The following is a 24,509-nucleotide window of genomic DNA, read 5'->3' on the forward strand; positions in this document are numbered from 1 at the left end:
AATCTAACTAATGACTGATGACGTGAGGTAAAAAACAGTTTCATCCCCTAAACCATCCCCTACTCGCTGTCTGTGGAAAAACTGTCTTCCATGAAACCAGTCACTGGGGCCAAAAAGGTTGGGGACTGCTGATTTATAGAACGAATGGGTATTACTTACCTGCTAAAAATCTCCACAGTGATTGTACTTGATTGTAATGATTGGATTGTATATCCTTTACTTCCTAAGTAATAATAGTATGTGTATTTTTAAAATTACTTTTATACATCACCTTAGAGATGAATGCATTATCAGAGATGCATGACAAGATTTCTATAGGTGGCTGTTTGCTAAATTGTTAAGTCTATCTGGATGAAAGACTCAGTTAAAACAGATTTTCATTAACATTATTCTTTTTTTTAAAAAAAATCCAGGGTCTCACTCTGTCACCCAGGCTGGAGTGCAGTGGCGCAATCATGGTTCACTGCAGCCTTGACCTCCTAGACTCAAGCAATCCTCCTCCCTTAGCCTCCCAAGTAGCTGGGACCACAGGCATGTGCCACCATGCCCAGTTAATTTTTTTAAGTTTTTTTTTTTTTTTTTTTTTGTAGACATGGGGGTCTCACTATGTTGCCCAGGCTAGTCTTGAACTCCTGGGCTCAAGGAATCCTCATGCCTTGGTGTCCCAAAGTGTTGGGATTACAGGTGGGAGCCACTGTTCCAGGCTCTTAACTTTATTCTTAATTGTAGAAAAATAAGTGTCTTATGACTTACCAGCTGTTGAGACTTTTTTTTCAAATAACTTAAATATTGAACTTAAGTGAAATATATTTGAAGATCAAGAAAACCAGAAAGACAGACCTTATTTTAATATCCTAAAATCTTATTAATATTTTTGTTGGTAGAGAAAATTACCAAACATTGACCTTGCTCCATCTCTGTTCTGCCTCTCGACCTAGTCAGAGGCTCCCTTGCTCATCTTTCCCTGTAAGATGTGAGCCAGTTAAACGGTAGCAGCTTCCAGCCTTCCTCAGAAACACAATGAATGCTCCTTACCTTCTGAGTTTATCTGATGTCAGTGTTCCTAGCTTGGATTATGACACTTTGCTACAAATCCTGCTGATACTGTTTATTTTAATCCTAGACTTCTTTATTGCATTCTATTCCCAGTTTCGTTTTCCCTGTATCACAAGGAAATCCCTAACTGACTGTTCCTAATCCTCTCTAGACTGCTTTCTTACATTCCCTTCTACCTAAAAACCTACTATCTGAATCTGTCTTTACCTCCTTCACTCTCCCATTTCTCACCTAAAAAACAACAAAAAAAGGAATCTTCTACTTTAGGCTACTTCAGCCACCAGGTGCTCTGAAACCCAACACCTCCCCTCTCCTCAAAAATGGATCCCTGACTCATCTGTTCTTTCTTATTTATTTATTTATTTATTTTACTTTAAGTTCTGGGATACATAGAACATGCAGGCTTGTTACATAAGTACATGTGTACCACTGGTGGTTTGCTGCACCTATCGACCCATCCTCTAAGTTCCCTCCCCTCACCCTCATCCCTGGTGTGTGATGTTCCCCTCCCTGTGTCCATGTGTTCCCACTGTTCAACTCCCACTTATGAGCGAGAAAATGTGGTGTTTCATTTTCTGTTCCTGTGTTAGTTTGCTGAGGATGATGGCTTCCAGCTTCATCAATGTCCCTGCAAAGGACATGATCTCATTCCTTTTTGTGGCTGCATCATCTGTTCTTTCTTTGCCACTCCCCTCCTACACTGGCTCTTTTCCCTTAGCATCTAAGCATATTCAAATTGCTTCACTAGGAGGCCCTTCTAACTTCCCCTCCCACTCTTTCCTTCTCTATCATCCTCCCCTTCCTCCTAATAGATAGCTAACACTGATGGTGAATGGACCGAGCCACATACCTACTTGCCTTCCGTGTATACAACAAGACTATGAGATGGATTATTATTTATCTCCATCTTACAGCTAAGAAAAACTCTAACATGAAAAAAGTAACTTGCCTAAGGTAATACAACTAGCAAGCGAAAGGGGCAAGATATGAATCCATGTGGTTTGATTTCAGGGTCTGAGCTTTTAACTACTATGAAACATAGCCCCATATAGAACTTCCATTAAAAGAGTTGCTTACATTTATCATTCCCTTTACACAACCATTCACTTTCTTAACCACAGCAATTTCTTTCCAAACCACTTAACTAAAATCTTTAAAAGGCCCACAGTAACTAATTGTCAAATTCAAGGGTCACATTTTAAGGCTCCTATGGCAGGACTTAACCAAACTGAATGCTAACTCCATGAGTTCACTGGTCTGATTCACATCTGATCTCCATAGTTTTTATTTCTTAGTCTATTTTAAGCACTGTCCAATAGACCCTTCTGTGATAATGGAAATGTTCTATTACATGTACTGACCAATATGGTAGCCACTAACTACACGTGGCTACTGAACACCAGAAATGTGGTTAGTATGATTGAGAAATTGAATTTTTAATTTAATTTAATTTAAATTTAAAGGGCCACATGCAGTCAGTGTCCATCCTATTGGACAACAAAGGCATGGGCTCCTCTTCCTCTGCCAGCCCTTTCAACACCGTAGAAGAGCTCCGTCCTTGGTCCTCTTGGCTGATTCCACTCTCCTCCCTGTAGCATCTCCCTGTTAAAGACTCTTACACCTCTCCTCAGGAACCTATCTCTATCTTCAATTGCCCACATCTTCACCTGCAAGCACCACAAGGCACCCCAAGTACAACATTTTCAGTACTGAAATGTTTCATCATCTCATTGTCAAGTCTACTCCCCAACAGTACAGTTCCTACTCAGAGAATGGTACCATATCTCTTCCAGCCCCAAGGCAAATACAAGTATTCATTTTAAATTACTCCCTTTCCTTCCTTCTTCAAAAAAAAAAAAAAAAAAAAAAAAAAAAAGAAAAAAGAAAATTTGACCCCTAGCTTCTATTGCCACTGCTCTAGGCCAGGATGCTATATAATGGGTCTAATTGAAAGAATAATGGAGTCTAGTTTTCGGCTTCAAGCAAGATGTAAAGTATAACATGGCTGGAAAATTCTTTTATACCAAAAATTCTTTAATATCTGTTAGAAAAAAAATGAAAAAAGTAACATGAAATAAAACTAAGCTGCTCTCTAAGGGAGAAGGGAGAAAATTACAGACAATCTCTAATAATCTGTGCCAAAAGCAGCATTTTAGAAACAAATCCTCTCTTTAATGTTCTGAATTTCTATTAGTAATGAACAAAAACAGATACTACCTATAAAATTCTAAATTTGTTACTGTGTTATCTCATGTCAAAAAGATCAATTGCTCATTCAGTCATTTAACAAAAGTATAATCTTAATTCAGATGTCACTTACTATTCGCACAGCTTCAGTAATTATGGCACCCTTCTTCCCCTTGACCCCCACCCGTGACCTAAAGTTTTAAAATCCCCATGTGCACCAGTAAGCAGAGCCAGGGCAAGTTTCTCAATATGTACTGATCAGAATCTTGTAGAAGCCATATCCTGTAACTGACATCAATCAAATCAAACACTAGAGGGAGGTCTATCTTTCCTACAGGTGTTTGATATTTGCTCCTAAACCACCAAGATCCTTCACTGAGCTCCTGAGGCGCTCTGGAAATGTTTCAGCCACTTTCAATGACTCACTAATTAAAAATTAGCTATAAAGGTACTCCAAAAAAAATTAGTATTTCAACTCTCAGGCTTATAAGAGCAGCTTGGCCAGTGCAGAATGTAATCTACACAATAAAATATGTAATAAATTTTAAAATAATAATAAAAGCAGTAAGAATATTAAAAATGGCCTCTGGATAAACGTAAGTTCAAAAGGAAAATAATCCTTAAGTGTCTGAAATTTGCAAATGCTCCATTCTGGTTTAACAAGAACTATATTGAGGCCTATTTTGAGACTTCTCTGGAAAACACTGGTATTTCATCTGGAAATTATTTCCAAAACTAGTGCTGGTTCAAGGCATCAAGTTGTTAAATTACGATGAAGAATAGCAAGTCTATTCACTGGTACCCTGGTCTTTCAGGATTCTTTCTCTTCACCATGGAGAAAATGATATCTGATCATGCTCTTCTATGAATATAATGTCCTAATACCAGCCATAGCACTAGTAAATCCCAAAGAATTAATAAGATCACTGGTTACTAGAAACTTTGGATGACAATATTTTTGGAATACTAGCCCATAAATAGTATTCCAAAAATACTATTGTATTTATGTATATTAGGCTATATTAACAAATTTCTTTTGACATATTCATTTGCCTGAAATATAGTGCTATTATCCTGGGGAAAAATCATTTTGATATGAACAGGAGACAGGGAAATACTGGGTAGAAGAGGGTGGTTCCCCAGCAAAGGCCCCACCCTCAAGCCTGGAAAACCGTGGTCCTAAATGGGAACAGGTATTTCTGTTTTCGCACCCAAAAGTTGCCTTTTGGCCTGCCATACCCCGCTATCCCCCAGACCCCAGGCTCCAGAAGACATGAACAGTAGAGCAGAAGAATGGCAGAATGGTGTGGCAGAAGAGAAGAGAAGGACTGTCTGAATGTTGAGAGGAATTTGACTGGGGGCGGTCAAAGAGGAGATCAGCTGCTGGATGGCCAAACTCCAGGGGAAGATCATCTTCCCATTCCATTCCCTTTCCAGCTCCCCATGCATCCCGCTAAGAGCCACCTCCACCACACAACAAAACCCCTGAATTCATTCTTCAAGTCCAAGTGTGACCTGATTCTTCCTGGACGCCACACAGGGACTTGGGTACCAAGAGGATCACTGAGCTAACACTTAAGCTGTCTGTGGATGGCAAGGCTAAAAGAGTGCACCGAAACATGTGCCCACTTGGGCTTCAGGAGTTGCAGACACCCACCCCTTAGACACTACCATGTGGCCAGAGCCCAGAAAGTGCTTACCCCAACTCCTGCACCTGCCAGTCTGTGTGCTTCCCTTCCTCTAAGAGGTTTGAGCGTGTGGCAGCCAAACATATGAGCCACTCCCTGTCGCATGTCCTGCAAGGGAGGTCAGGGAACTCTCCCCTTTCAATTCGAATGAAAAAAGCAAGTGAAAAAGGACAGCATAGGGAAGGCTTCGATCTATCTATCATAATTCAGATGAAAAAAGACAGTTAATTGACTGTAAATTCATTACAACAGATGAGTCAGCTGCTTTAAAACAATTTTTCACATTACAAAACAAATATCAGAAAATCTTATTAAATATATTAACATTTATATTAAAATATAATATTTAAATATTCTTTTTACCTTCATTATAAAAAATAATAATAATAAGCAAATGGTAAGTTTTCAAAGATAATAATAAAGCAAAAGGTAATGGTAAAGGCTGCAATGAAGTCTGAAGAACCGGAATACTGTCTAATTCTGTGAATGACTAAAAGATAAAAGATCTAGAAATCAGATGACATAATAGAAATCTTCTGAAAGAATTACAGACATTTAGGACAGATTTCTTCCCTCATCTCGGCTTTGACTGTTTCTTCATGCTGAACATATATTGCCTAGCATCATCATGATTTAAACCCTACCCAGCCTGTAAGATACAGTTTCAGTTCCACCTTCTCCAAAGCCTTCTCTGATCCTCCCAGCTAGAAACACTTTTCCCCTACACTGAATTCTCATGGGTTCACATACTTCTCAGGAATTGTCTCGATTTCTGTTATATTACATGTTCATATATATTTTCTCTGTAAGATAAATTTATTGAGAACAAAATCAGTCTTTTATTCAACTTCAGTGATGTTACTTAGTACTGTATTTTGTGCATTGGAGACAAAAAGAAACAACAGGGCAGGCATGGTGGCTCACACCTATAATCCCAGCAGGAGGCCGAGGCAGGTGGATCGCTTGATGCCAGGAGTTCAAGATCAGCCTGGGCAACACTGTGAAACCCAGTCTCTATTAGAAATACAAAAATTAGCTGGGCATGGGGGCGCACACCTGTAATCCTGGCTACTTGGGAGGCTGAGGCAGGAGAACTGCATGAATGCAGGAGGTGGAGGTTGCAGTGAGCCGAGATCGTGCCACTACACTCCAGCCTGGGTGACAGAGTGAGACTCTGTCTCCAAAAAAAAAAAAAAGAAAGAAAAAAGAAACAACATAGCTCAAAGGGTAAAAGAATGGTTCTGGGCTGGGTGCAGTTGCTCACACCTCTAATCCCAGCACTTTGGGAAGCCAAGGTGGGCGGATCACCTGAGGTCTGGAGTTGGAGACCAGCCTGACCAACATGAAGAAACCCTGTCTCTAATGAAAATACAAAATTAGTCAGGTGTGGTGGTGCATGCCTATAATCCCAGCTTCTTGGGAGGCTGAGGCAGGAGAATTGCTTGACCTCGGGAGGCAGAGGTTGCAGTGAGCCAGGATCGTGCCATTGCACTCCAGCCTGGGCAAAGACAGTGAAACTCCATCTCAAAAAAAGAATGGTTCTGCTCCCTTTTATAGCTATCTGTGTGACCTTCATCAGGTGACTAAACATCTCTGAGCCTCAACTTCCTTATTTATAAAAAGAGACCCTTATTTATAAAAAGAGAAAAATAATGTTTCATGAGGTTTTTATAAGGATTAAATGAGATACTATGTAAAATGTTTAAATCATCCAGTAAATACTTAATCAATGCTAGCCACTATCATCATATTCTAGTACAAATGATTATAACAATTGTTTTATAATAAATTACTACTTTATAGTAAATTAATTTGTAATAAATTGTCAAATGAATGGAAAAGAGTTAAAATGTGACAATGACTTCCAGAAGAGCTTTAATTTCTTAAAAGATGACAAACTCCTAAGGACAAAATTCAAAAGAATGTAGAAAAACAGAGTTGTAATACCAGAGAACAGGTAACATTAGAAAGTACTGTGTTCTGTGTCAGTGCATGAACCCAGGCACAGGGCAGATAACCATCTTTCAGGAGTACTGATGAAAGAGGTCTGCTCTTTGAGTTAAAAGTGAGCAAAACTTTAATGTTTGTCCAATATTCCTTTTTCCCTCAATATTTCTTTACATCAAAACAGTTGATTTAGTTTTTTCCTACCAAATCTTGTAAAACTTCAAACAACTTCTTTACTTTTCCAACTATCATCTAAAATAGAGTTGATCAGGTTTAATTTAGGAGACAATCTTGTGGGAAAGCAGAACAACAGCCCATCAAAGATGGGCCTAATAATCATCCTAATTCCTGGAAGCTGTGAATTTGTTACCTTACAGGGCAAAAGGTATTTTGCAAATCCAATGAAGTTCAGGATAGTAAGTGTCCTTTAAAGAAAAGATGGGGACAGGAGAGTTAGAGAAGGAAATATGATGATGGAAGCAGGGTTGAGGGGAGGAGGGGGACAGGAAAGGGAGGGAGGAAAACAGATTTGATGATGCTATACATCTGGCTTTGAAGATGGAGGAAGGGGCCATAAGCCAAGGAGTGCAGGTGGTCTCTAGAAGCTGGAAAAGAGAAGGAAATGGACTTTCCATAGTACTTCCAGAAGAAATAAAGCACTTACAACACTCTGATTTTAGGACTCTGACCCCCCAAACTGTAAGATAAGTTTGTGTTCTGTTTTACCCAGCAATTCTACTCCTAGGTATGTATCCCAAAGAATTGAAAAACGGAACTCAAACAGATGCTTGTACACCAAAGTTCATTGCAACATTATTCATAATAGCCAAATAGTAAAAACAATCCAGCTGTCCATTAACAGATGAATGCATAAACAAAATGTAGTATATACATACAATGGAATATCTTATAAAAAAATAAAGTTCTGATACATGCTACAACATGGAATAATAACCTTGAGAACACAGAATAGAGTTTACCAAAGGTGGAGGAGAGGGACGAATGGGGAAATATCATCTTTCCAAAGAGAAGCATCCTTGTGCAAACAACTATGTTATAAAAAAAATTACCATTCCCTTCTATCTCTTTCTTTTTTGGTGATAGGATATTATTTTGGCAAAATAATCCAATGTTCCATTTTCTTCATTCCTGAGTTTGGACTGCTGATCTAGGCTACAGAAAGGTCATACAGTTGAACCCTGAACAACAGAGTCAAGGGTGTCGACCCCACAAACAGTTGAAAATCTGCATGTAACATCTGACTCCCACAAAACTCAAATACTAATAGTCTACTGTTGGCCAGAAGCGTTGCTGATAACATAAACAGTTGTCTAAAACATATTTGTTTATGTATTATATACTGTATTCTTACAGTAAAGTAAGCTAAAGAAAATCCTAAGTGAGAGAAAATATATTTACTATTCATTAAGTGGAAGTGGATCATCACAAAGATCTTCATCCTTGTCTTCATGCTGAGTAGGCTGAGAAGGAGGAACAGGAGGGGTCTTGCTGACTCAGAAATGGCAGAAGACAAAAAGCTGGAAGGGGAGGCAGGAGAGGCAGGCACACTTGGTGTAACTTTATGGAAATACACTGTAATTTCTGACTTTTTTGCTTTTTCATTTGTCTAAAAATGTTTCTATATGCTACCAATCCTTCTTCCACCATGTGCTTTAGTTTCAGTGCCCATATCATAAAAGGGTCCATGCTGTAAAAGAAGGCAAAAAGCAGTCTTTAATAGGATATAGACAGGGCTGTCCTGATCATAAACCCGATTGCATCTGCACAAAACAGTACTGTTAGCCTATTCCTTCCTGCCTTAAATCTTGGTGCACTTTCATGTCTTTCCTTACTAATAAATGTCCTTTGTGGCATTTTTTCCCTCTCAGAATAGGGTGCTTTTGTCTGCATTAAAAACCTGTTCAGGCAGATATCCTTTCTCTTCAATGATTTTCCTTCTTTTGTCTTATCTTTTTTTTTTTTTTGCAGGGGGTGGGGTGGGGGTAGAGATGGGGTCCAGGCTATGGTGCGGTTACAGGTGTGAGCCACCACAGACAGCCTTCATTGATTTTCTCCATGGCATCTGAGAACTTGAGGTCTGCTGCCTCTTGGTTGGCAAAAGCTGGTTCTCCCGTCATCCTGACATTTTTAAAGCCAAACATTTTTCTAAAATTATCAAACCATCCTTTGCTGGCATTAAATTCTCCAGCTTTAGATCCTTCACCTGCCTTTTAAGTTGTTGTATAACAACTGTGCTTCCTCTCAAATCACATTAGAGTCCAAAGGTATGTCTTTCTTATAGCAATGTTGCACTCACATAAAAGCTGCATTTTCTTTTTTCTTTCTTTTTTTTGAGACAAGGTCTCACTATCACCCAGGCTGGAGTGCAGTGGCGTGATCTCAGCTCACTGTAGCCTCGACTGCCCAAGCTCAGGTGATTCTTCCACCTCTTCCCCCAAGCAGCTGGGAGTACAGGTGTGCACCACTACACCTCGTTTTTTTTTTTTTTTTTTTTTTTTTTTTTTGAGACGGGGTTTTGCTCTTGTTGCCCAGGCTGGAGTGCAATGGCCCAATCTCAGCTCACTATAACCTCCGCCTCCTGGGGTCAAGCAATTCTCCTGCCTCAGCCTCCAGAGTAGCTGGGATTACAGCTATACCATGCCCGGCTAATTTTTTTGTATTTTTAGTAGAGATGGGGTTTCACCATGTTGGTCAGGCTGGTCTCAAACTCCCGACCTCAGGTGATCCGCCCACCTTGGCCTCCCAAAGTGCTGGGATTACAAGCATGAGCCACGGCGCCTGGCTTAGTTTTTTATATTTTTAGTAGAGGCAAGGTTTCACCATGTTGCCCATGCTGGTCTCGAACTCCTGGGCTCAAGCAATCTGCCCACCTCAACCTCCCAAAGTGCTGGGATTACAGGCATGAGCCACTGCACCAGGCCTGTATTTTCAATGAAATAAAAAGGTATTTAGCAAAAAGTTCAAGCTTTTCATGTCTGCTGGTGTAGCTGCAGTGAAGGCTTCATGAATTTCCTTTCCTTTTTTTAAAAAAATGGTCCTTACACTTTATTTATCTTGAAATGGATGGCAACTATAACTGCAGACCTCAATCTACAGTACACATCAAGCAATTCAAATTTTTCCTGTATCGTCATGACTTGCCTCTGCTTTGGGGAACACTTCCAGCACCACCAGTGGTATTTTGTATAGGTCTTATGGCATTATTTAAGGTTTAGGTTATTGCACTAAACAGGATGCAAAATACTCAAGGACATAGAGAGATCACTTTTTACTGCAATACACAATTTACTGGATGAACTGTTCACTGTGACATCATTAGGGTCACATGGCATTTTAAATGGATACTCACAATACTTGAGATCACTGCAATAGCAACAAGAGGTGGCTACAAAATTATTACAGTAGTATAGTAGGTAATGCAGTTAATTTTATCCAATTACGATTTAATACTGTATTGCTTACATTTGTTTCTATTTATCTAGACTGTGAATGGTGCCATGTATATGATTGTTTGTGTGTGTAAATTTTGATACACTTTAAGGTTTTATAATTTTAATACACTTGTGATATTTCATGGTAATAAATGATAAAATAGTATCTACATATATTTTATGCATTCATTACATACCTTTTAATTTTTTTAATATTTCTAAATATTTCTCAATATTTCACAGTTCATTTGTGAGTTTTTCCAAATTGTTGCAAATCTCAAAAAAATTCCAACATATTTAATGAAAAATATTTGCATATAAGTGGAGCCACGCAGCTCAAATCCATGTTATTCAAGGATTAGCTGTATAACTAGGTTGGCTGGATATGCTAACACATTTATTTTCTTTGAGACTGACCATCAATAGGCTTATCAATCTTTTTTATAAATCTACTTAACCTTATAAGAGTATTTTAACAATTATGACATAAAGTATATATAATAAAGTGGCCAGCCACACACCTACAGTAAGAATTCAAAGAACAGTAGCTGCTGCCATTATTACTATTATCCCTGCCTTCCTCTCAGATGACCAGCTCAACTACTTTAATGAGAAAAATGAAGCAATCTGATGTGAATTATTGCTCAGTTTTGCTTCTCCCTTCCATTTCAATTTTCTCTGTTACTGGATAATATTTGCTTCTTGTCCCCAGTTTTAGAGACATGGGGTAGTCTTTTTTTCATGTTCAGAGTCAACCCTTCATTCTGCACTTCTGATCCTAGACCTTCACCCCTACCTTGGTTCAATTAATTGTATTTCTTTCTCCACTCTCCTGCTCCCTGATGGGTCCTTCCACCTGACCTATAAACATACACACATTTCTTCAAAGAAACACCTAATTAACACCACTATGGCACTTTTCTATACCTCCTCTTGAATTATTTACCATAATCTATCCAGAATCAGTTATTTATCTGTCTTACCTCTCAATGAACTGTTAACTCCTTAAAGACTGAGGGTTATTTCATCTATTTGCATTGTACATCCTAATAACACTGATTATATACTTTACACATAGAACGGGCACTTACGGAATACATTTTTTAAAAACCTAAACTATAAACTTTCTGCAAACATATAAGGACTATGACAAAAAGTGCATCATTTGATTTTGCTTCTCAAATCAATGACAGAAGAAAGGCATAGAATTAACGTATCAACACAATCTTAAAATAATTTTACAATATCATTCTCCTCAAAGCGTCACAAATCAAAATTATTACAACTGTAAACATTTCAGGAAAAAATGATCTACACAAACATACTCTGAATCCAGAAATTGTGAGGCTTCAGTTTTATTATACTGCTAAGGGTTCTTCCGCTTGAACATTTTACTCGCTTTCATAAACTACCAAAAAAAGAATAGTTAACTAACAACTCAAGAGTCTGAAGGCTCATTTGTTATATGCTTAAATAAAAGTCAATTTGTAAGCATACAATTATCTAAATAAACTGTAATTTTATATCTAATATATCAAACATGGTAAGTAAATATGCAAAGTCTATGATAGGAACGAGTCTGCCACACATTCTGTATTAAAACGAGGCAAGAAATTCACAAGATGGTTACAACAAGTGCTCCAGTCAGAACTTACCTTATACAGGTCTGGACATACACAATGTGTTGCTTAAATTTTCAGTTTTATTTTACTGCACTTCATGGGGAAACTTACATGTGGGCTGTGAATCCTAAACCTGCCTTTATTTCCTGGCTGGTTTTGTGCCTCAATTTCCTATAATTTGAAATAATGGTATCTAACTTGTCAAAATAATTTAACTTGAAATCAGGTAATACACACAGAGTTCAAGGCCAACATGGTGAAACCCCGTCTCTACTAAAAATACAAAAAATTAGCTGGGCATGGTAGCTGGCACCTGCAATCCCAGCTACTTGGGAGGCTGAGGCAGGAGAATCGCTTGAACCCAGGAGGTAGAGGTTGCAGTGAGCCGAGATCACACCATTGCACTCCAGCCTGGGAAACAAGAGCGAAATTCCATCTCAAAAAAAAAAAAAAAAAAGGGTTGTAATTGCTCAATAAATGGTAACTGCTGAAACTGCTATTACAGTAGTAGCATTAAAGTAGATACAGGGATTTCCATGTAGTCTGATGTAATGGCTATTTTCAGTGTTTTCCAATCATTTGCTTATCTTCTCTTGGGGAAAAAAAAAGTATGTTTCTTCTTTGAAGCTGTTCTTTAGGCACAGGTGTCCTGCCCACCGCCCTGCCCTCTAGTCCTCTTAAGGGGATCAGCTGCCCTATTTCTCTCTGTAAACATTTCCCACACCTAAGCTAAGTGGCTGAAGCACCGGCACTAGCACAGGAACCAGTGCTGAACAAGAAAGAAAGATGGAGTCCAAACAGGGGACAAAGAAATAATAAAAAGGAGACTGTGGCTGACAATTCAGACAGAATACAATGCTGCCCTTTCCCTTCTTAAGAGATACTACAGAAGTCTACTTGGCTAGCCTCAGTAAGAGTACTATGAAGTGTGTTAAATACAACAGGGTGAGCATGGAAGCCCCACAGCTCAGTTTCACATAGAGGTATGTACAGTTTAGAGATTAACATAAGCATCTCCAGGTATAGGACAGTTTACAGCAAAAGACATATAGGCAGGAAAACTGCTACATTAGTCCAACTCAGCCATTTACCACAAATTAAGAGTGCCTCTCATTCTTACCAGTGCCCATAGTTAAGCATTTTTAAAATGATAAGTCAAAAGGGATCCCTCTCTGCAAGCGAAAAACCTAGTTTTTAGAAGCAAGTACTTTCTGTTCAGCCTTGCCCATAACTGTCTTCTTATTTGGTTTCATATTTTGATTTATGCCTTTACCAGAAACCAGGGAAGTCCCTGTATCATCTCTGGCAGATGATAAAGACACACAGTCTTACATCCTCTAAGCAATATACTGACTCAAGTGTATGAGCCGTGGAGACAAACCATCCTTTACAGATTTACCTTTCTCTCATGGGACCCCAGTATTCTCATTTATATGATAATTTTCTCTTAATAAAAGGTTTAATGAAGTATAATTTTTTTAAAATTACCAAATAAAAGAATGTATTAGAAACGGGTATGTGTTTATAACTACTTACTATCATAACTTTTAATATAATTTATATCAAAGGTAGGACAGATAAAATTTACTATTTTGATTAACATCTGTAAGAAAAATAACATTTTACTGAATGGTTACTGTGTAGCTGGCATTTTGCTTAACATGCCACATATATTATCTCCTTTAATACTCATAATAAGCTGAAATATATTATCCTCATTTTGTAATTGAATAAATTAAGTCTTAAAAAGATTGGGGAAATTGCCTAAAGTCACATAGCTAGTAAGTGGTAAACCCATATTTCATACCCAAAACTATCTGACCCAAAGACAATTTTCCTAACTTCTGCACAGTTTGTCTGACAGACAGAAGCAAAACAAAGAAGCTGCCTGCAGAAGAAAGTTAAGTAATCTTAAACAAACATAATTCCTCCCAGTTCCTAAAGGACTGAATCATATTTGACAACTCAATACTCAAATTGGTCTGTATTTGCCAAATACAAGTCCTAGTTATATGGAAACTTTCTTCTTTGTGCTTTACTAGAGTTAATTAAAAAGCTAGATCAGAAAACTCTTACCTGTGTTGCCATCTCCACTCTCCATAGATGGTTTACTGGTTTCTGACGGATTGTTCATTCTTGAGTCTGCAATAAATCAGAGGTGAATAAGGTTTTTAAAAAACTGGGGATGGAGATGGGATTGAGGAGGCAAAACTGTGGCAGAAAAAAGGGTTAACTAATGTTATAGTCATATAGTTTAAGACCCAGTGTATACATGTCTGGCTAAAATACTAGAAATTGTAGTAAAAGGTTATCTGGAAGAAATTCAAAATTCCCCAGACCCTGAAGGGATTCACAAATAAACTGTCTTTTTAAAGAATTTTAAGATTCTTTAAAGAAAGACAGCAGAACTGTAACCTGAAAAAAATTAGAAAGTCTGATATGTAAAAGGAATAAATGCTTTTAACATGAAGTAAAATTGGAAAGGGGGGAAGCACCTCACAAAATAAAATGTTATTCCCAAATAAAGTATCTTTTTCTATATGCAATGATATTCATTCATTATAACCAAAACAACCCACTGGTAATCTTGATAATAGATGGGACAGTAACTCAACCTATGAACTAAAAGAAAACACATCTAAGATAAATTATCTCCAAATTTACTCCCCTCCCCAACCAAACTAGCCAAAGTGAGAACATATTAAATTCATACCTCAACTATAAACCAGCATAAGAAGTTATAACATAAGGCATAATAGATATATCTAATAATTTCAAAACTGCATTACAACCACACCCACTTAAAGTAATACCTCAATATCCTAAATGAAACTGCTAATTTGAGTTTATCATTTCTGGGTTATCTATTTAATGAAGGTTTATTTCCACAGTAAAATGTTTTCATCAAGCAATATTAGGTATCCCAGAAAACACATTAAGAGAAGAGACAAGAACTCTGCTTTTCTTCTAACTCTTTGAAAGGGTAAGAAACGGAATATACACAAATATATCTCTTATTCTACTACTGTAAACTGAAACTTAGAATATTTATAATCAAACAAGTTTACTGTCAAGTTCTGCTTTTACCCCCATTAACTTATTTAGTGGTTAAATAAGTTAAGAACCATTTAACTTTAGTTATTAACAGAGAATAAATGTTTAAACTATACTGTGTTTTTGACCAAAGACCACATTTTGTCATCTGCTTAAACATCTAACCAGAAAATCAAAACAATCACTGGAGAGAATTCTCAACCATGTTCTTTACAGTCGAATTATCCCCATGCATAACAGATGAGAAAAAAAATCAGGAGTCTTTCTTTTATAAGTTTCATTTCCAATAAGAAGATGTGGAATAGCTTTTCTAATACAGTAAGTTTCTGTAACTGATGCTTGTCTTATGGGCTTAGGCAGTTCTGTCATAACTTTGGTTTGGTCTTCTGATGTTCAAAGGGTTAAAATTCATATGTTTGTGGTCATAAATGAGGGCAGTTCTACAACTTCCTTCTTCTCACTGTCCAGAGAAATTTAAATATCATCTGAAAGCATACTAAGGTTTGAAAGGAACAGGTGTACAACTTAGTGAAAAATCAGCTTTCTGAATGACAACCAAAATCTCATGAAAGTCAACAGAGATCACAACAAATGTAATAGAATATACTATTAGCATACATACTGCTCAATGCTTCCTTTAAATGAATTTTAAAGGAAAGTGGGAAAAATGATCAACCAGTTAACATTCATAAAAAGAGTAACAGTTTTCTCACATATGTAAGCACCGCAGAAATAAGCATAATTCTTAACAAGTCATGAGCCTGACTTTGTACAATTCATATTCTAATTTTCCCATCTATAAAGACTATGTCACAGGTATTTTAAGTGAATCTTCTCAGATTCTTCTACTGAACTGTCAAGAGCTTCAAAAGCATTTAACAAAATTATCTCACATACACACAAAAATAAAACATTACTTCACATACACACAAAAATAAAATTGCACAATGGGAAGACTGTTTAAATAATATTTACTACTAACTGAAAGTAAGAGATGTAATTTCTAATTCTAAAATGATGTGTTAAAAATATTCCAAAAAGGTATTTTTCTTTCCTTTTTTTGAATTGCCAACTAAGTAAATATCCAAGAGTAAATACAAGATTGAATTCCTGACATAAATTTGTTGTTTCTGTCATTCACCCTTTACATAGTGGCTTTTACTGTGCTGGGCAGATACTGCTACCCTGGGTTTAGGCCATGCCTTCTGCACGAGAATTCAAACATTTTCAGAAGTATCATTTTACTTTATCTTTGGCAACTATGAAGGTGACCAGAGCAGCTTCAATTTTCAAGTGCAGAAAATGACAATATAGGAAAAAAGTCATTTGCAAAAGTTTTAAATGTAAGATATCCAAGTCCTGGAGTTCGTATCATTTAACTTTCCAGGTGACTAGAGTAACTAAAAAAAGTCTCAGTAATTCTGCATATAAACAGACAGAACTCCACACAAAATATGACCACCACTAGCCACCATATATCTAAAAATCAAAGTGCCTTGATTTATTTGAAATCTTCATCACCAAAGATGGTTTTAACAAATTTAAGCTAGACATCTTCCACTCCAAAAGGCTTGCTGTTCTATAGAGAAAACTCTAAAAAGGTTTTCCAACATTTAAAGTTGTAGTTATCTACAGTATATAGTTGATTTTAAAAAAATTAAAAAGAGGACTAATCCTAGCAAAAATTTGAAAAGTTAATAGTTTCTAAAATCTGGAAATCGATCAACAGATCTATTGCAGCAACCAGTACAATTACCCTCTTTATTAACATTTATAAAAACTATTCTGCATTGTGACTCAACCTTATTTTTCACTGAGCATTTTGGTTTTTGTATAAGATGTTCTCATTAGGTATGAAAAACATTTTTATTAATATGTATATATTATCTATGTACGGTTACGCCTTGTTTCAGATTTAAGATGTTTTTATAACTACATGAAATGTTCTCAATAGGAATTTCCAAAAAGCAAAAATATTCATTCAAGCTGAACTCTAAATTCACTGTATTTACTAACGATACCCTCTGAATCAGAAGAGCTAGTCACAGGGAGGGACCTACTGCAAATTCAAGTAAGCTTGTGCTTTGCAAATGCTTTCCTCCTTCCCTGCTCAGTCCAACTTTCCCCCTCCCCCACACAGGCTGCATATGCGATTAAGCATTTATGCATAGTCAACCGACACACTCTATTTCCATATTAAAGCTTCTAAGAAAAGAACTGTGCTGGTACCCACCTAGAACATAGTCACTGCAGTCCAGCATTGCTGTGAAATCTTCTAGAGGAGCAGAGAGTCCAAACAAGGAAGAAACAGGTAGCAGTTTAGGGTGGGGAAAGAAGGTATTACTATTTCTAACAAATCTACAGTATGTTCTTAAGAGAAAAGAGGGGGGTTGCGTAGGGTGGAAAGTGGATTAAGGGGAAAAGCAAAATACAACTTCTGTTACACCATAGCAATCTTCAACTGAATAAGGAAACTTCAGTTGCTCAGAGGAGTTTTAGTCTCTCCTACCAGCTAGGACTGACATTGTCAAGGCAACTGAAGCATGAAAAAGTTCCTCTTTTTGTAATAAAATAGAAACAAAGATTGCAGCTGGCAGTTTCCATAATGAAGCTTAATCAGTATGCGCGTGATTAGGGCCTTATGCAAATCTCTTCTCGTTAGCACAGCAGCCAGCACTTTGAAGTCCATGAACAATTCATTTACAGAATATACTGAAAGCACTCCCTGCATAATTTAAATCGTTGCATAAATATTTATCAGGCTATTTGCATATTAATTGGCAGTGCATGAAGGGAAAAATTATCTCCTGAGTGCCAGCATAATAATTAGGAGGATAAAATGAGACTTCTTCCAATGGCCTGGCTTCTTGGACCTAACTGGAAATAGTACCAAGGGAGAAGGGAGGTACAGGAGACAGAGTTCTGTTAAAATGCCACTGAAATGACACGTACAAATTAGAAGCAACCCTACAGACTTAAGCACCTTTAATCTTATTCCTGCTGGCAACAATGACTTCAGTAATAAGAGGATTTGCAAAAAGCTTTCTACACAATCCAAATAATCCCAAGGAAACAATTAGCAAGGTAGAAGCAGAACACAAGGCTGTCAAGATGGTGCTAGTCTACTGATAGGGAATTTTCCAATTCTTGACACACTTCTGTCAAGAGAAAGTCCCACTTTAAGACGAGGCAATAGTAAACCCAGAAGCAGTGCAAGGTGTATAAAGTATCTTAAAGAGTACAGAAATTCATTACCTACAAATATTTTTATACTACCAAGTTAACAGAATAGATTAGTTGAATGCTACATATTATGCAGTATCCTTCCCCCATGAAAATAAATCTCAAGTAGAAAGAAGACAGTTTGTTACTTAGAATCTCTATTGTCAAAGGGTAGGACATGTAAATTGTGGAATTACTTGGTATTCTCAAGTATATTTCACTTAATGAACATACATACATACATATATTTCACTTAATGAACATACATACATACATACATGAACATACTTACTAAACTATATGTTTATTCAATTTAAAGTACATTTACAAGGTAAGTCATCAACCCAAAATTTTTCAGGCATTACAATGACAACAGCCTAATCATCACAGACAATTCAGAAGATTTACAAAACCTCCATGGAATAATAAGCATTATTACCCCTTTCTTTCCTTAAATATTATTAAAGTAAGGAAACTGAGGCACAGAGAACTAAAACACTTTATCCAATGTCACCCTAGTCATTCGGAGTCAGGATTTAAAACTAGAATTTTCTGATATCAGAATCTGTGCTCTTGGCTATTCCTATGCATTATGGATGAGTTAAACACATAGGGAATTGCTGAGAGGTGGTAAAGCAGCAGACTGAATGGTTTGTTTTCAGTGTAGTGAAGAAACCAGTAAATGGCAGCAAAGACATTGTGTTTAAAAGTCAGGTGTGTACAGATACACAGAAGAGTGCACAAGATTTGAGGAGAGTTCTCAAAGGTGTCGTCCCATTAATAACTGTTTTTATTTATAACTAGTCTTCAAGAATATCAAATGCCTGATTTCTAAAATATGTATGTACCTTTTCCCAACATTAAGGTTGAAATTAAACTCAACATGCATATGAGGAAATGAAAGACAGACTTTAATAAGGGGCCTTTCAAAAGATTCCCTTGCAAGTCAGCAGAGGACCAAAAACCTTAAACTTTTGGATCAGCACACTCTGCATTACTAGTTTTTCTGTTTTACTGAATCACGAAATGCTTATGAGGAGAGACTTTGGGGGAGAAACTTAACACAGCCATTTAGTACCTGTAATACCTGTTTAAGTTCCTTCCCTCTTCGAGCCTTAATTTTATCATCTATAAAATGATGATATCCCTTTCATGAGGTTATTGTGAGATAAATGTTTTCATGCTTCTCAGACAAGAGCGTGGACTGGAGGAATGTGATGCAGTTGTGCCAGGGCAGACATCAAGTCACTGGATAAACATGTCTATCTTTTGAAAGCATCAATCTTATTTAATATTTCACACCAATTTGTATTAAAATAAGAATACATTATACAAGAGAACACAAATTTCAAATGAGTTTTTAAGGTAGAATATGTTGGATTATACAAATTCTCCTTGGTGAGAAAAGATGAAAAGCAATGGTGAATGTGACTAGATTACAGTAGATATCAATAAATGTTTATTTGCCTCCTCTTCCACCTTTACGAAATTTAAAATTTATTGTTTGCATTTATTATGGGATATTTCTGCAACTTACCATCTGCCCTTTTCTACTTTATGTAACAACACCTCTAAACTACCTTTCATACTGCCAGTGCGGTCTTTCATATATTAGCTAAGGACGACTTGGAGCCAGACAATCATTGCTGGCAAAGGAGTGTGTCTGTACCCAACAGAAGCAGCACCTTCCTAGTGAAACAGCCTCCCCCTCAGGCTAAGAGAGTCCCACAAGACCTGTAGCAGGGAGGCTATAGTTTACCAGCTCACACAGGCTACTATCTAGAGTGGGACCCCCTTCCCCTCTACTGCAAAGCTCACCCAGAAAAAAAAGCTCACTTTGCTACAGTGGGAAGGAAAGGCAAGAAAAGTTCCTTTCTGCCACCCTTGACCTAGGTACCCTACTAATTTTAGAGGGGAAGTTTAAACACCAGGAGTTTGTCCAAGCCTCTACAGATGGATTGGGAGAGGGATTGTCACCATCTCTCGCCTGTACTCCACAACCATGGCACATTTATGTCCAAAAGGAGAAAATAACAGCTTTTCCCACAAAGTTCAAATGTCCATTTCACTTGGTCATCTGTCTGAAATAATAGCAAAGAATCAATTAGACTAAAACTTAACCTAGAAAGAACACCCTTTGTACAAAGGAAAATCATTTTTGAGAGATTTGTGGGATTGTCAGTCATTCACATTTGAGCATGAATTAATCCAATCCCACTGCTTTCATTCAACACCTAGTTTAGGAGTTGATTAGTGAGGCAATGGTTGTTTCTACTAGAGAAGAGGCCAATAAGTAATAAAATAACTGATGTTTAGAGGATCTGGATTGGGGGTGGGGTAATGTGGGCAAAGGGTTCATAGAAGGTAGTAATAATAGGAAATAGTAACATATGGAAGTATAAAAAAGAGCTGGAAAGGGCAAATTCAAACTCATGTATTTCACAATTACACCTAAAATGTAGCCTTTTTTTTTTTTTCTAAAAGAGGGGACAAACGCTCTTTCAGGACCCAGAACTCATAGTTAACACTACTAGTTTTTTTTTTTTTTTTTTTGAGATGGAGTTTCACTCTTTTGCCCGTGCTGGAGTGCAGTGGCGCAATCTCAGCTTGCTGCAACCTCTGCCTTCTGGTTTCAAGCGATTCTCCTGCCTCAGCCTCCCGCGTAGCTGGGATTACAGGCGCCTGCCACCAAGTCAGGCTAATTTTTGTATTTTTAGTAGAGATGGGTTTCACCATGTTGGCCAGGCTGGTCTCGAACTCCTGACCTCGTGATTCGCCCACCTTGGCCTCCCAAAGTTCTAGGATTACAGGCGTGAGCCACCATGCCCAGCCAACACTACTAGTATTAAAATATTTTTATACTCATGATCTTATGGGCCAGTGTAGGTATCATTAGAAATGAAATTGAGGGCAATGACAACTAAATCACAAACTAGTGTTTTAAAACACACCTTTTATGTGAGAGTGAACTGAGATTGGCCTATATTCTACCTTACTAAATCATTAACATCCAGCCTGGTCATGTTCTATATGAATAGCCATTTGTACCCTTCATTCTGTACTGACCGTGTAACTAGTTGAACAAGCAGAAATGTCTGACTCAAAAATTATTGCCTGTTACCTCCTTTCTATATCATGGGAGGTGTCTGCATCTTTTAGCGCCATTGGTTTCAAACCAGGCAATCTCAACAGTACACCAATATCCTTTCCAACCTTCATCTCTTTTCCAATCTACCAATAATTTAGTGTCCTATTAACTTACAGGAAACACTTAATGATATTTCAATTCTCAGTAATAAAAATACTTAGTACCTCAAGCATTATCAATAATTATTTACAAAGTCCAAAAAACCCATCACACACAGCCTAAAATAATTTTACCAATGCCGACCAAATATGAAACAACATTCCAGGACTTGAAAATTTGAGACTCAGAATCAAGTAATAGGTATTGGCACTGCCACCATTCTTGTCAACTACATCACAGACTATGTAAATGATACCCTCTAAGGTTGCATTATGGGGCTCTCAGTGTCCCCTCCCCCCACAAAAAATCTTTTAGAATAACTTAATGGAATTTCTGTCATTTACTAAAAATCTAGATGGGCAGATACCACGAAAGAAATGTGCTTTATCAACGTGGCTATTAAGCACTGCCAAATAACAAGCAATCTGAAGGATAATCTTACTTCATAAAAAGTAAACTGAGGCCTAGTTAATGACCCTTAGGGTCACATAGCTACTAAACAGAGAGCTGAGGTATGGTGGGGGTTGGGGACTCAGGCACAATACGGAGGGCATGAGAGGAAGACAAGTAAAATAAAATATGTAAAAATTCTTATCCCATGAGACTGAGATCAGTAGTTGGTTGGCTGAACAAAATGGTCAACCTGAATATCATAAACACATGTACATAATGATTGTATTTTAACCCAAAGCATATAAATACGCATTCATTCACCAATTTTTTGGGGCCAAAGCCTTTTCTTTGAGTTTGGATAAAAAACTCAAAAGATTTTTAAGTTTTTCACTGAAAGTCACATTTTACATTGTACATATATGTATAGACTAAATATTAGAAACTCAAGAAAAGTTCCATAGAACAATGATTCTTTCCAGGTATAAATGTATTGTGATGTGTTCTAAAATATTTCTTAAAAAAAATTGTTGACTTCAACCTATTAAATTGACTTCATGTCTCATAGATTAAAAAACACTGCTTTAAAAGTGGGACAAGAATTATAAGACACATAAAGCAATCTGAGTCCATAATCCTTTTCTTTCTATTTTTTTAGAATAATTTATCCCTACTATTTTATAGCTCTCTCGCACACATCTAATTCAGTATTTTTTAGCAATTACCCTTTATCAAATCTTTCCAAAGCATTTAACTTAATTTTCACAGAAACATCATCTTTCTTTTTCTATTCTTTTCCTCGGTTTATATAGTTATTTAAATTGTGTAATTAGGCTGGGCGCAGTGACTAACGCCTGTAATCCCAACACTTTGGGAGGCCTAGGCAGGTGGATCACCTGAGCTCTGGAGTTCGAGACTAGCCTGGCCAACATAGTGAAACCCCATTTCTACTAAAAATACAAAAATTAGCTAGGCGTGATGGCATGCACCTATAGTCCCAACTACTCAGTAAGCTGAGGCGTGAGAAATGCTTGAACCCAGGAGGCGGAGGTTGCACTGAGCCGAGATCATGTGACTGCACTCCTGCCTGGGTGACAGAGAGAAACTCCATCTGTAAATAAATAAATAAATAAATAAATAAATAAATAGTGTGATTAAAATTAGTACAACTAGCATGAACAGTATTGGGAGCACAAACAAGTAAATGGTTCTTAATAACTTTACAACTCAACTGGTAGACATACCATGGCGTAATTCTTCAGCATGCTATAGGGAATCAGATAGTGCATCAAACAGGAATGGGCTGTTACTTAATCTCATCAAGTCATTTAAGTGGTGGCCCACTGAGAAAGCTACTACACCAGAAAGCAGTTTGAAATGAGATGTTTCTGGACTCTTTTAACCTGTGCTATATTATGTTTTTACAGCTATATACATAGCTCATCTACTGTTCACTCTAACAATCTGGCATTCTTTAAAACTAAATCTATTACAAAATCCAATCCTGAATTTCTTGGTTGTAAAAGCTTAAATCTTTGTGTAGCTCTATTAAAGTTTTATCATTTCACTAAACTTATCTGTCTAGCCTATCCTATATGATCCTATCTTACCATACTGTTTCTTTACTTCTATAACTGTCTTTCTTTCATTCTAGTTTAAAGTGTTTTGCCAAGTCATTGATTTCAATCATTAATGGATTCCACAAGTATTTACTAAGTGCTTTCAGGCACAGGCATAGGAATTGGGAAGACAAGAACGTGTTGAGGATAGGCCCCCAAATCTGGCCATAGACAGGCCCTCAAAATGGCCATAAACAAAATCTCTGAAGCACTGTGACATGCTCATGATGGCTATGACACCCATGCTGAAGGTTGTTGGTTTACCGGAATGAGGGCAAGGAACACTTGGCCCACCCAGTGCAGAAAACCACTTAAGGTGTTCCTGAACCACAAACAATAGTATGAGTGATCTGTGCCTTAAGGACATGTTCCTGCTGCAGATAACCAGCCAGAGCCCATCCCTTTGTCTCCTGTTTTAGTTAATCTAAATCTATAGAAACAATGCTTATCACTGGCTTACTGTCAATAAATATGTGGGTAAAGCTCTGTTTGTGGCTCTCAGCTCTGAAGGCTGTCAGCCCTGATTCCCACTCCACACTCAGTATTTCTGTGTGTCTTTAATTCCTCTAGCACCACTGGGTTAGGGTCTCCATGACCGACCTAGTCTCGGCAAGCAGCGCCCAAACCGGGGCATTTCCGGCTCAGGCCATTCCCTCACCCCTGTACAATGCCTGTCCCCCGCCACAGCTGGTAGTGCTGCAGTAGATTTATGCTGCCCAAAAGCTGTGAGCCTTCTGCCTGGGGAACCCCTGCAAAAAGTGCCAAAAGGAGTCTGTCAATCCTTGCCAGCGAGGATGGTAGGATTACTTCTAGGTATGTCTAGTTTAAATTTAAAAGGAGTGCAAGTACATACAGAAGTCATAGATTCAGATTACAATGGGGAAATTCAAATTGTTATATCTACTTCTGTTCCCTGGAAAGCAGAGCCAGGAGAGCATATAGCACAGCTCCTGATTGTGTCATATGTGGAAATGGGGAACAGTGAAACTCAACGAACAGGAGGATCTGGAAGCACAAATAAACAA

At 37.5% G+C, this 24,509-nt stretch overlaps 1 protein-coding gene across 5 annotated transcripts in view; it reads right to left on the reverse strand.

Moving 5' to 3' along the window:
- POU2F1 (POU class 2 homeobox 1) overlaps positions 1-24,509 on the reverse strand; it is a 208,570-nt gene that overhangs the window by 81,175 nt on the left and 102,886 nt on the right. For 4 of the 5 annotated variants that reach the window (XR_004032613.1, XM_030824030.1, XM_030824031.1 and 1 more), the window contains one exon: positions 14,029-14,094. Coding sequence is in view for 4 of the 5 variants with exons in the window: in XM_030824030.1 (XP_030679890.1) it covers positions 14,029-14,094 (66 nt within the window). In the remaining variant the exon portion in view is untranslated. Of the gene's footprint in view, positions 1-14,028; positions 14,095-17,239; positions 17,878-24,509 lie in introns of those variants that run through there. The other variant, XM_003258813.3, reaches the window with a different exon arrangement.

This window comes from Nomascus leucogenys, chromosome 12 (assembly GCF_006542625.1).
Source record: "Nomascus leucogenys isolate Asia chromosome 12, Asia_NLE_v1, whole genome shotgun sequence".
Classification (NCBI taxonomy): domain Eukaryota; kingdom Metazoa; phylum Chordata; class Mammalia; order Primates; family Hylobatidae; genus Nomascus; species Nomascus leucogenys.